Here is a 10,897-nt window from a genome sequence, read left to right as displayed (position 1 = left end):
ATAACACACACATTTACCAATCAGGTTACTAAGTTTGCCATCTTATGTGGGTGTGGTTTGTGGAGCCCCAAAACAATTATAACAGCAACATCAAAGATCACTGAGGCCGGGCGCGGTGGCTCACGCCTGTAATCGTAGCACTCTGGGAGGCCGAGGCGGGTGGATCACTCGAGGTTAGGAGTTCGAGACCAGCCTAAGCAAGAGCGGGACCCCGTCTCCACTAAAAATAGAAAGAAATTATCTGGCCAACTAAATTATATATATAGAAAAAATTAGCTGGGCATGGTGGTGCATGCCTGTAGTCCCAGCTACTCGGGAGGCTGAGGCAATAGGATCGCTTGAGCCCAGGAGTTTGAGGTTGCTGTGAGATAGGCTGACGCCACGGCACTCTAGCCTGGGCAACAGAGCAAGACTCTGTCTCAAAAAAAAAAACAACAACAACAAAAAACAAAAAAACATATCACTGAACGCAGATCACCATAACAGAATAATAATGAAAAACTGTGAAATACTGTGTGAGTTAACAAAACATGACACAGAGACGTGAAGTGAGCACACGCTACTAGAAACACGGCGCCGACAGACTTGGTTGATGCAGGGCTGCCGCAGACCTTCAACTTGTAAAAACGCAATACCTGCGGGGTTGGGGGCCAGGGATACAGCCAGCATGGAGCACAAAGGGGGCCCCTAAGGGCCTGGAAATTGATTTCTGAAGCTGGGATCCGGTACCCAGGTGCTTGTTGCACACGGCTTTACCTATGCGCGCTCATTTCATACGTTCTTCAATGTGTGGACTATATTCCCACTATTACTTTCAGGAGTGAGGCTGGGAGGGAAGAGGATGAACACTGGGAATGCCGGCTGTGCTAGGAAGGGGGAGGTAAGACGTGGCAGCGGCTTGAGAGGACCAAGGTTGAAGAAGGATTTCTTTTTTTTTTTTTTTTTTTTTTGAGACAGAGTCTCACTCTGTTGCCCGGGATAGAGTGAGTGCCGTGGCGTCAGCCTAGCTCACAGCAACCTCAAACTCCTGGGCTCAAGCGATCCTCCTGTCTCAGCCTCCCGAGTAGCTGGGACTACAGGCATGCACCACCATGCCCGGCTAATTTTTTCTATATATATTTTTAGCTGTCCATATCATTTCTTTCTATTTTTAGTAGAGATGGGGTCTCGCTCTTGCTCAGGCTGGTCTCGAACTCCTGAGCTCAAACGATCCGCCCACCTCGGCCTCCCAGAGTGCTAGGATTACAGGCGTGAGCCACCGCGCCCGGCCAGGATTTCTTTTTTAAGTGAAGACCTATCTGGGTTTATAGACATTAGGTCAGAACCGGTGAAGGAGATGAGGGTAAAGCGCAGGAGGGTAAGAAATGGCGCAAGGTTAGGAGTGGGATGCAGGGAGGAAGGATTGGCTTCCAACAGGCTCTGAAACTAAGGAAAGGGACATCAGGATGGGTAAAGAAAGGCGTGGGGGGGTGTGAAGGAGGGCACTCGAGCCTCAGAGAAGAGACATAGCCATCTGCTGAGACAGGGGCAACAGGAGTGGGGCAGGGGGCTCAGAAGAGGGGATGAGGTTGGAAAAGAGCTGCGGGGTGGGGGGGTAGAGGCGCTTAGCCGGTGCACTAGGAGGCCGAGGGCACAGCTGCAGGGCGCCAGCCAGAGCAGCGAAGGCTGCACAGGGAGGGAGGAAGGAGGAGGGTCTGACAGAACGGGGAGGCCAGGGCCTGAAGGCCTCGCTGGGGGTGGAGCAGGTATACTTGCTGACCTCCAAGATCTGTGAGCTACTCAGAGAGCGTGGCACTGGCATTTTCAATTTCAGAAAGGATACAGTTCCAGATGCTGATAATCACCAGAATGGGATCCTGGGAAATGTGGCTGAAATGGAGTCAAGATAAAAGTTGTTGGAAGGAGGTCAAGAAGCTTTGAAGAAAGGAAGTGTTGGTTGCTGAAGGAAGAGGATGAGGTATGGGTGAGAGGAGGCCTTCACTATGTACCCCTTTATCTTTTTTTTTTTTTTTTTTTTTTTTTACAGATAGGGTCTTGCTGTATTGCGCAGGCTGGAGTGCAGTGTTACAATCATAATGCACTACAGCCTTGAACTCCTGGCTTCAAGCCATCCTCCTGCCTCAAGTGCCCGCCACCATGCCTGGCTAATTTTAAAAAAAAAATTTTTTTAGTGATGGGAGCACAAGCGATCCTCCTGCCTTGGCCTCTTGAGCCACTGAGATTATAGGTATGAGCCACTGTGCAGAGATCTCTTTTATATTTTTTTAAATTTTGAACCATACAAATTGACTCTATGAAAAAATAAAATAAACTGGATTTTTTTCTTTTTACTTGGGGTATGGATTAAGTCATTCGCAAGGACATGGGCAAGACTGGGGAAGACGACTTGAGCCAGGTATCCCAGGCCTGGAAGTCAGTTGCTTAGGCAACAAAGAAGACAGAGGTAGCAGAGCAGACTGGGTGAGGCTGGAGGACAGAGTGTTTGGTGAGAAGTAGAAGAGTCCTGTACCTGACAAGGTACTGGGAGATTCTGCCTCCATTTCCCCAGACCCAGTGCTGGGCAGAGTCAGGGAGGGTGTGTGGAGGACACAGCATCAGGGAAGGCGGTGGGTTGCAGGGAAAACTAAATTCCCGCCAAGGTAGGAAGGCGAGGGAAGAGTTTGTCAGGAGGCTAAGGCTGGGCAAAGGTTCCAAAGAGCTGAGTAGAATGAGTTCTGAGGAAGGAGGAGCCGGCACTGAGGAGCAGCCCGGGGATGGGGACACTGCAGGGGAGGGATGGGAGTTCAGAAAACGTGGTTTTGCAAATGGGTAGGAGTGGTGTAGGCCCTTTGTTTTCATATGCTTTATTTTCTCCAGCAGCGGGCTGCTGCCAACATTGCCAAAACGCCTGCAGTTTTCACCGGGATTCCTGCACCAAGGGCAGGGCTGAGTGCGGATCAAAGGAGAGAGATGAAAGTTGGAGGTTTTGCTGTAATACAGGACAGTTTTATCAGCCAATGGATTATAAAGTCCAGGCTGACTTCCGTCCTCCTTTCCCACTGGTTGCTCAGGGAATATAGTAATTCCAGTTTGCGCTAAGCACAATTGTAAAAGTAAACCCACAGGGCCGGGCGCGGTGGCTCATGCCTGTAATCCTAGCACTCTGGGAGGCCGAGGCGGGAGGATCACTTGAGCTCAGGAGTTTGAGACCAGCCTGAGCAAGAGTAAGACCCCGTCTCTACTAAAAATATAGAAAGAAATTAGCGGGACAACTAAAAATAGTATAGAAAAAATTAGCCAGGCATGGTGGCACATGCCTGTAGTCCCAGCTACTTGGGAGGCTGAGACAGAAGGATCGCTTGAGCCCAGGAGTTTGAGGTTGCTGTGAGCTAGGCTGACGCCACGACACTCTAGCCCGGGCAACAGAGTGAGACTCTGTCTCAAAAAAAAAAGTAAACCCACAGCCTAAAATACTTTGAATGCCTCAGAGAAATGTCTGACCTTTCCTACTGTTTTGGATTTTCAAGGTCACTGCTTGCTCTAAGCCATGAGCTAGCTTAGACCACTTAGCCTTGACCACTTCTCTCACACAAGCACACACACACACACACACACTCCCTTACAGATCAAGCTGCTGTGGACTCACGGGGCTGGAAAAGACTCTCAAGAGCAACCCCTCCGTTTTATTGAAGAAAATACTGAAACCTCTGAGGCTTTGATGACTTCAAACTGGACCAGAACCTAGACCTTCTGTCTCCCCTTCTGTTGTTCCTTGTATCCGTAATCAGATTTTATTTCTAAAGCCCATTAAAAATCCTGAATTTATCTTTCTTGACACTATGTCAAGGCATTTGGTACTGCAAGCTAAAGACAGAATGGCCCCTTGTCTTATACTGGCAGAAGGTGGCAAACAAGGGACAAGGATCTAGAAGATTCTAAACCCCCTAGATGGGGTATGTGGGAAAACTGCCCTACATCATCTCCCCACCAGACCATACAAGCAAAGACAACTCGTGCACTGCTGCTTGTTTCTGTGTAAAGCTGTAACGGGTGGGCTAGGCACTTGTAAGATTCATCGACTCTCAACTGCACCTGCCACCAAGGACCACCTGTCTTAAACTATAGGCTGAGATTAGGCCTCCCATCCCATCCACATTTCCAGAAAGGAAAAGTAGCAAGAAGGGGATAGGAAACAAAATTTTGCAAACTCTAATTCTTAACTTGACAGCTTTCTGTATTTCTCCTCTCACAGAAATGTGAACTACTCTTTTTTTTTTTTTTTTCTGAGACAGAGTCATTCTGTCACCCTGGCTAGAGTGCAGTGGTGACATCATAGCTCACAGCAACCTCAAATTCCTGGGCTCAAGCGATCCTCCTGCCTCAGCCTCCCGAGTAGCTGGGACTAGGGGTGCAAGCCACGACATCCAGCTAATTTCTCTATTTTTAGGACTGAGCCTGGTCAAGAACTGTTTTTCCTATCTCATCTCTTCCTGTCTTCATTGCTAAACTTCCCAAAAGAATAGCTCACATTCCAGCCAGGTGTGGTGGCTTGGGCCTGTAATCCTAGCACTCTGGGAGGCCGTGGCAGGAGGATCACTTGAGCTCAAGAGTTCAAGACCAGCCTGAGCAAGAGCAAGACCCCATCTGCACAACAAATAGAAAAGTTAGCTAGGCATGGTGGCACCTGCCTGTAGTCCCAGCTACTTGGGAGGCTGAGGCAGAAGGATTACTTGAGCCCAGGAGTTTGATGTTGCTATGAACTACAATGATACCACTGCACTCTACCTGGGGCAACAGACTGTCTCAAAAAAAAAAATTATTTTGAAAATTTCATAGTCTGTCTCCCAATTAGGCAAAGAGGAAAGGAACTATTGTTTATTCGGCACCTACTGTATGCCAGGCTCACTTACCCCATATACTAGCCCCGTGAGGAATCAGGGCCTTTGATTCAAAGATAAAGATCCTGTGATTCAGAGAAGGGCCCTCATTTAGTACAGAAATATGGCTTTGAGCCTAGGTGTGTGTGACACAAAAGCCTATGTGCTTCTTCGAATCGACATGGCCTGACTGTAGGCGATTCTACAAAGGCGATTTCTGCAAAGAGGGCATTTCAGAATAGGAGGAACTAGGTGTGGGCATAAAATCAGACAATTTAAAAGGGAAAGGCGAAGCGTCAGGGCCCCACTTAAACAGTCTCCCCACATCTCCTACAACCAGTACCCCTTGAGTTCAGGTATTCAGTTTTAACTCAGGAGTGAACTTTTATGGGTGATGCTGGCTGAGCCCAAGAGGAATGACTTCAACAGTCAGTCATTTATTGCATGACTTTTATTTGCAAAACATAACTCACAACATAATTCTGGCACCAACAAGCTTACAGTCTCATGGGGGAAACCAGATATTGAACACATAATACAGCAAGTAGCTTCATCAGAATTAAGATGTATGGAAAATGCACTAGTCTCCTAGTGGACATAACAACCAAATCCAATTACAGGAAACGTGGCATCTTCATCCAAACTTGGATGGGTGGGGAAGTGAGTGTAGGTATTAGGGGTGCGAGGAAGAGGAAAGGAAGGGACCAGCCTTCAAGGGGCTCATAGGTGCTGATGGTGAAGCCGTGGAGACTACAGCTTAGTTCGGGAGCGACAGAGAAAGAGGCAGAGTTGAGGAGAGGTTTTGTTTAGGGAGGGGAAGCCCTGACCTTGTCAGTCTGGAGGAGAGGTGAGGGATAGGGGGAAGGACCGGGTTCAGTGGAAAGATTAGAGTAGAATAGTACTAACGTAAATAATCGCGTAATTAGAAGAATTAGTCCTAGAATTAAATATATAGTAGAGGTGAAATGGGCAAGGTCATCGACAGCGCAAGCACAGGGCGTTTGCCTTGGCAAGACATCAGGATTGATTCTGAGAATGGAGGGGAGGACCGCTGTGATTTTAAAGAGTTGTGACCTGGAGTGGAGAAAAGCTGAGGGCACGAGATCGTCTGGCTTTGTGGGAGGTGAAATCATATTTTAGGCTAGAAGCGCTGGGGCAGTTAGTAGCTTCAGAAGAGTTGGAAAAGCCTGGAAGTGTGGCTGGAGGAACCAAGGACGTACGCAGCAGGGGATGCGCGCGTGGGCAGCAGCGACTAACAGCCCTGATAGCCGCGGGGCGGTCTGGGACCCCGGGAGGGGCCCCGGCTGCACCCAGCGCCCCGCTCCGCACCGTCCCAGGGAGCAGGTGGCAGCGCGACGGCGGGAAGCGCGGGTGGGAAGCGCGCGCTGCGGGATGCACAGCGGGCAGGGCGCACGCGATCGCGGGACCAGTCGCGCCGCGGGCCGCCGGAATTAGGGGGCGGGCCCGAGCGAGCGGGCCTCGGCGAGGCACTTGGCACGCACGCGCAGACTGGCCGCGGGGCCCGGAGGCACAGAGGAGGGGGAGCGACAAAGAGGCGGGTGTGGAACGTATTTCCGCTCTGGCGGACAAATAATCCCGGCCAAAGGGGAGGCAAGGCCATCCGGCCCTTTAACCGCGTGGGGGTGCTGGTGAAGAAAGGGGGGTCGGGAAAGGGGGATCCTGCTCCTTTAATTTCCTCCCCTCTTCCTCCTCCCCGAGTCCTCGCCAACGCCGCCGCGCGCGCGGGGCCTGGAACACACCGCACGAGCCGCCCCCGCCCCTCCCCCCTTACGCCCACGCGGAGCCGGCCCCGCGCGCGCGCGCGCCCCGTGCACCCCCGCGCCTGCGCGCTGCCCAGGCCCTGCCCGTGTGTGGGGGGCGCCGCCGGCCCCGGGGGGGTGGGGAAAATAGGGGGGAAAAAAAACAGCGCGCGGAACCGGGCCAGGTGAGAGGCGCGTGCACTCAGGGTCGTGGGGCTGGGGGGGGCGTGTCACGGAGCTCTGAGCGTGGGGGGGGGCGTGCACGATGCGTGCAGGCGGCGGGGGGAGGACGTGAAAGGCGCGTGCAAACGTGTAAAGGGGGGGCGGAGGAATGAGACAGTGGGTAAAGGGGGCGGGGTGAGAAGAGCCTGCAAGCGGAGCCACCCTAGAATCCAGAGACCCAGGCCTTTGCTTCCCCCACCCCCTTTCTCCGTCCTTTCACCGTGGGCGCGCGGGCTCGCCCCATCCTAGCGGGCTGCCAGGCTGGGGGGTGTGGACGCCGCTGCCCCGCCCCCGGGAACCACGCCTCCCTCCTCTCCGAGGGACAGCGCTTCCCCCGGCTTGGGGAAACTGAGGAAGGGGCCTGAAGCCTGGGAGATCGGATCGGGGGGCTGGGCAAGAATGGGGGCAAGGGTCCTGGAGACTTGGCTTCCTGAAGCCAGAGACCTTTGTCTCTGACCGGTTTCCTTCCCAACCAGGGTTGTCCACCCCAGCCACAATGGCTTCTGGGGTGGAAGTCCTACGTTTCCAGCTGCCGGGCCATGAGGCCGCTACGCTGCGGAACATGAACCAGCTCCGGGCAGAGGAGCGGTTCTGCGACGTTACCATTGTGGCCGACAGCCTCAAGTTCCGAGGCCACAAGGTCATCCTGGCCGCCTGCTCGCCGTTCCTGCGGGACCAGTTCCTGCTGAACCCCAGCTCTGAGCTGCAGGTCTCCCTGATGCACAGTGCCCGCATCGTGGCTGACCTGCTCCTCTCTTGCTACACGGGGGCCCTGGAATTCGCTGTCAGGGACATCGTCAACTACCTGACGGCCGCCTCCTACCTGCAGATGGAGCACGTGGTGGAGAAATGCCGGAATGCCCTCAGCCAGTTCATTGAGCCCAAAATAGGCCTCAAAGAGGATGGGGTCAGCGAGGCTAGCCTTGTGAGCAGCGTCAGTGCCACCAAGTCCCTCCTCCCTCCATCCAGGACCCCAAAGCCAGCCCCCAAACCCCCACCTCCACCTCCTCTACCCCCTCCACTCCTGCGGCCAGTGAAGCTGGAGTTCCCACTGGATGAGGACCTGGAGCTGAAGGCGGAGGAGGAGGATGAGGATGAGGACGAGGATGTGTCTGACATCTGCATCGTCAAGGTGGAGTCAGCGCTGGAGGTGGCTCACCGGCTCAAACCCCCTGGAGGCTTGGGAGGGGGTCTGGGTATTGGAGGCTCCGCGGGTGGCCACCTTGGGGAGCTGGCCCAGACCAGTGTGCCCCCCAGCACTGTAGCCCCACCGCAGGGTGTGGTGAAGGCCTGCTACAGCCTGTCGGAGGACGCAGAAGGGGAGGGCCTGCTGCTGATTCCCGGAGGCCGGGCCAGTGTGGGGGCCACCTCGGGCCTGGTGGAAGCGGCAGCAGTGGCCATGGCTGCCCGGGGGGCGGGGGGCAGCCTGGGGGCCGGGGGCAGCCGGGGACCCCTGCCTGGGGGCTTTTCGGGTGGAAACCCCTTGAAGAACATCAAGTGCACCAAGTGCCCGGAAGTGTTCCAGGGCGTGGAGAAGCTGGTCTTCCACATGCGGGCACAGCACTTCATCTTCATGTGCCCTCGCTGCGGCAAGCAGTTCAACCACAGCAGCAACCTCAACCGCCACATGAACGTGCACCGCGGCGTCAAGTCACACTCCTGCGGCATCTGCGGCAAGTGCTTCACGCAGAAGTCCACACTGCACGACCACCTCAACCTGCACTCGGGAGCGCGGCCCTATCGGTGCTCCTACTGCGACGTGCGCTTCGCCCACAAGCCTGCCATTAGGCGGCACCTCAAGGAGCAACACGGAAAGACCACGGCCGAGAACGTGCTGGAGGCCAGTGTGGCCGAGATCAACGTCCTCATCCGCTAGCCGGGCAGGCGTGGAGGCCAGGAGGCTGGGGTCCCTGGGCTGGGTGGGAAGAGGGCTTTTTGGCCCAGGAGAATTGGGGGGTGAGGGGGAATAGGGCAGAAAGGTAGAGTGGGGAGCCTGAGCAGACACACATGTCCTGAGGGAGGGAGGAAGATTCCTTGGAGAGAACACTGCCTCTTCAGAGTGGAAGAAAAGGATGGAGCCAGGGACAGCGTTTCTTGAGAAGGCCAAGGGAATACGGGGTCCCAGAGAAAGATTTTCTTCTCTTAGAGGTGCATGTATATGTGGAGGGAGGGGAAAGGGTCCTATAGAAGAAGGAAAACAAAGACTGGGAAAAGTTTTATTCCTGTCTAAGGCTGCCCATGGGGAGGTTCTGACATTTCTCGAGGTAAGAATGGTGGGTGGGTGGGTGGGTGGGAATAGGGAGGGTATTTGGCAGGAGGCAGCTTAGGTGCTCCTGCTTAGAATAGATGCTTAGGAGAGGGCGTGGTAGGGGGGAAAGATTACTGAGTCCCAGAAAAGGAAGGGGGAGACAGTTCTTGCATGCTGGGGAAATGGGACTGTGGATACAAGGCTCGCTGAAACTTGAGGGAGAACAAAGGTGCCAGGTAAGAGAACGTGGAGGTGAGCATCCTGGGTAGATATTGGGAAGTGGGGGTACAATAGCAAGAACAATGAATAGATGTGGGGTGGTGGGAGGGCACTTAGAAGAAAGAACACAAGAAGGGCTGTTGGCAGGGGAGAGGAGTAGAGACTTATACAGTATTTTTTAAGAAAACAAAACGTATTTTTTAGGATTTTTTCTGGAGTTTGGGGTTTTAGTTTTTCTGCTTTTGTTTTCCACAAAATAAAAAAAAACTTTTTTTTCTTTATATTCTGGCAACTGCGTGTATATGACTGTCCCACTATACTAGACAGCCTCTCCCTTTGATGCTGTGTACTCAATACCTAGAGGTCACAACTCATGCAGGTCCCATGCCTGACAAAGCCCAGCCGTAGACACGGAAAGAGAATGTGACAAGTGAGCTCCTCTGGCCAGGGACATCCCCCTCCCCCAGTTCTGCAACGTCAACAACTAGCAAGATACCTGATAGCACAATTCATGCTGATACATATGAACTGCTCCTCTATTTGAGGGGTTTGGTATCAGTGCTAGGGATGAGCTACAAATGGCCAATGTACCCACGGAAATTTTAAGCTGGAATCTGTGAGCATTTTTTGTCTGGGAGAAATGGTTCATGTCTTCGGAAAGCTAAAAAAACGCTACATTTGGGTTAGGGTGTGGGAAAGACTACAATTCCCAGAAAGCTCTGGAATAGTTACCCAAAGAGAACTACAGTTCCCAGAAGGCTTTGAATTGGCCTCAGGTGCCATACCTGCCAGTGTCAAATAGGGTTTGTGAGATCATAACATAGTCTCCAAATTCTGACTGTGTGATACTTAAGGGGATGGTACCCTAAATACTGGTATCAAGGTTGTATATCTTGGTGTGTATCATTCATACTTAAAACTGTCGGCTAGGCAATGACCCACGAGTGCCTGTGCTTGTAAAGTGTTTGGCAAAAAGGGTTACTGCAGTGTCACTAGACAGTAATGACACTCGGGCCCTGGGCTTACCTGGATCCCTAATGCGTGTAGCGGCTTAACACGTCGGGCACAAATAGACATTTAGCCCCAGGTTTTCAATAGAGGACGCTGCTCCAGGGACATGAGGCAGCATGCTACAACCAGCCAGGAAAAAAAGGTGTCCCCTGCGCGTCCCTATCGCCCCCTTTTTGCTCGTTAGAGAGCCGAGGCCAAAACTGAGCTCGAGCCATCTATCTGGTGACCCAGAAACTAGAAAGGCAGAAAAGCAACCAGAGGCGGAATAAGCACAAGCGGGCCGCAGGAAGTACAGCCGCTGCCGAGAGCCAGAGGTTTAGACGCTCTGCTTGTTACCTAAAACCAGGTGGGGATGGAGAAGCCACACCTGGACCCAGGCGTGCCTCGCCCTCCGTTCCCTGCAGAGAAGAGGCCAGGAATGACAGGAATTCTCCCCCGCAGTCCCCAGCTTAGGACAGCCACAGCCATCTCCGAAGATGCTCTCGGGGGAAAATGGCCAGAAAGCGCGTAGCGGCTCCTTTAAGGCTCCTCCTCGCCCGCCCGCCCTCGCTCACGTGACCCGGGGCGGCCGCGCGCCGGCT

At 53.4% G+C, this 10,897-nt stretch overlaps 1 protein-coding gene across 1 annotated transcript; it reads left to right on the top strand.

The window, feature by feature from the left end:
• The first annotated feature begins 6,554 nt into the window (after positions 1-6,554).
• On the top strand, positions 6,555-9,078 carry ZBTB12 (zinc finger and BTB domain containing 12). Its single transcript, XM_069487510.1, has 2 exons — positions 6,555-6,801; positions 7,315-9,078. The coding sequence occupies exon 2, from the start codon at positions 7,335-7,337 to the stop codon at positions 8,712-8,714; it is 1,380 nt and encodes a 459-aa protein (XP_069343611.1). The 5' UTR covers positions 6,555-6,801; positions 7,315-7,334; the 3' UTR covers positions 8,715-9,078.
• The last annotated feature ends 1,819 nt before the right edge of the window (positions 9,079-10,897 follow it).

The sequence above is a fragment of the Eulemur rufifrons genome, chromosome 15 (assembly GCF_041146395.1).
Source record: "Eulemur rufifrons isolate Redbay chromosome 15, OSU_ERuf_1, whole genome shotgun sequence".
Classification (NCBI taxonomy): Eukaryota; Metazoa; Chordata; class Mammalia; order Primates; family Lemuridae; genus Eulemur; species Eulemur rufifrons.
The sequence above is the reverse complement of the archived record's forward strand: the minus strand, read 5'-3'. Positions and strand labels throughout refer to the sequence as shown.